Here is a 2158-nt window from a genome sequence, read left to right as displayed (position 1 = left end):
TGCCTCAGCCTCCTGAGTAGCTGGGATTACAGGCACGCGCCACCATGCCCAGCTAATTTTTTGTATTTTTAGTAGAGACGGGGTTTCACCATTTTGACCAGGATGGTCTCAATCTCTTGACCTCGTGATCCACCCGCCTCGGCCTCCCAGAGTGCTGGGATTATAGGCGTGAGCCACTGCGCCCGGCTTGTTTTGTTTTTCGAGATGAAGTCTTGCTCTGTTGCCCAGGCTGGAGTACAGTGGTGCAATCTCAGCTTACTGCAACCTCTGCCTTCCAGGATCCTCCCGCCTCAGCCTCCGGAGAAGCTGGGATTGCAGGCATCCGCCACTATGTGTGGCTAATTTTTGTATTTTTAGTAGAAGCGAGGTTTTTCCATTTTGGCCAGGCTGGTCTTGAACTCGTGACCTCAGGTGATCCACCTGCCTCAGCCTCCCAGTGTGCTGGGATTACAGATGTGAACCACTGCACCTGGCCTCAAGCCATAGTTCTTAAAACGTGTCAAATTCTTTGACGTCTCCATGTTTTGAATGCGTAGTCCAGAAGATCCTTGTCCACCTGATGATTACTTCACTGAGGCTTTGCTGCTTTGTAATCTTCATAACATCTCTGCTTCCACAAAGTTCAGTATTTCCTTCTCTGTTCACATAGCCTTTTGTAGACATATGCTTGTCCTGTGATATATGTACTTCTCTATCCTTTCTGTTTTAGAGTGAGCTTGGGATCCAAGACTTTTGTCCTCTTTGCCTGACACATGGCAGGTTCTTCATAAATACTGAATGAATAGGTCTGGTAGAGATTGTTGGATTGTTTAGAGGGGAGTTAATATTTGTTACTTTTCACTTTTTATGTTAATATTTAATATTTCATTCTAAAGATGGTGGAACCAGGGCAAGATTTACTGCTTGCTGCTTTGAGTGAGAGTGGAATTAGTCCGAATGACCTCTTTGATATTGATGGTGGAGATGCAGGGCTCGCAACTCCAACACCAACCCCTTCAGTTCAGCAGGTAAGTTTTCCAAAGCCTCTCTTTCTTAATTTGTGATTTCCACTGACAGTATTTTTTAAGATAGAGAGTCTCACTCTGTTGCCCAGGCTGGAGTGCAGTGGCACAATCATGGTTCCCTGAAGCCTTGACCTCTGAGGCTCAACCAGTCTTCCTGCCTCAGCTCCCCAAGTAGCTGAAACTAAAGGCACGTACCACCATGCCCAGCTAAGTTTTGTAGTTTTTGTAGAGATGGGGTTTTGTCATGTTGCCCAGGCTGGTCTTGAACTCTTGAGCTCAAGCGATTGCTTGCCTCAGCCTCCCAAAGTGTTGGGATTATAGGTATGAGCCTAACTTGGCACAATTTTAAATGTACATGTGAAGCCTTAATTTTAAATATATGTGTGAATGTTATTTTTTTTTTTATTTTTTTTTTTTCTTGCTACGTGAATGTTATTTTTACGTTGAGTATTCGTTTTGACTTATGGGGCAGAAAATAATAAAACCAAGACATTATTTTCTGCTTTGTTATTACTATATATGTACAGATAGTGTAAGAGATGTTTAGTGTTCTTGTGGGAGTATCTTTAATTTCCTTAATAGTTGTCTAATTATTTAGGGATATTCTTCCGTGATTTCGCTGTATACATTCTCTGAAAGCAAAAATGTAAGATTCTAGCTGGGCACAGTGTCTCCTGCCCGTAATCCCAGCATGTTAGGGAGGCTGAGGCTGAAGGATTACTTGAGCCCAGGAGTTAGAGACCAGCCTGGGCAATGTAGCGAGCCCTTGTCTCTACACAAAGTTAAATTAGCTGGCCATGGTTGTGTGTACCTGATGTCCCAGCTACCCAGGAGGCTGAGGTGGGAGCATTGCTTGAGCCCAGGAGTTGGAGGCTGTTGTGAGTTATCGTGCCACTGCACTCCAGCCTGGGTGACAGAGCAAGACCTTGTTTCTGAAAAATAATAGACTGGGCCGGGCGCGGTGGCTCAAGCCTGTAATCCCAGCACTTTGGGAGGCTGAGGCGGGTGGATCACAAGGTCAAGAGATCGAGACCATCCTGGTTAGCATGGTGAAACCCCGTCTCTACTAAAAATACAAAAAACTAGCTGAGCATGGTGGCACGTGCCTGTAGTACCAGGTACTCAGGAGGCTTGAACCCAAGAGGCAGAGGTTG

At 45.3% G+C, this 2158-nt stretch overlaps 1 protein-coding gene across 1 annotated transcript in view; it reads left to right on the top strand.

The window, feature by feature from the left end:
* The window catches only part of SBNO1 (strawberry notch homolog 1), an 80033-nt gene that overhangs the window by 15821 nt on the left and 62054 nt on the right, over window positions 1–2158 (top strand). The window contains exon 2 of the mRNA XM_037744183.1: window positions 876–1007. Coding sequence (XP_037600111.1) covers window positions 876–1007 — 132 coding nt within the window. The remainder of the gene's footprint in view (window positions 1–875; window positions 1008–2158) is intronic.

Source organism: Cebus imitator, unplaced genomic scaffold, assembly GCF_001604975.1.
Source record: "Cebus imitator isolate Cc_AM_T3 unplaced genomic scaffold, Cebus_imitator-1.0 Scaffold169, whole genome shotgun sequence".
NCBI lineage: Eukaryota > Metazoa > Chordata > Mammalia > Primates > Cebidae > Cebus > Cebus imitator.
This window is presented reverse-complemented; position numbering and strand designations above follow the sequence as displayed.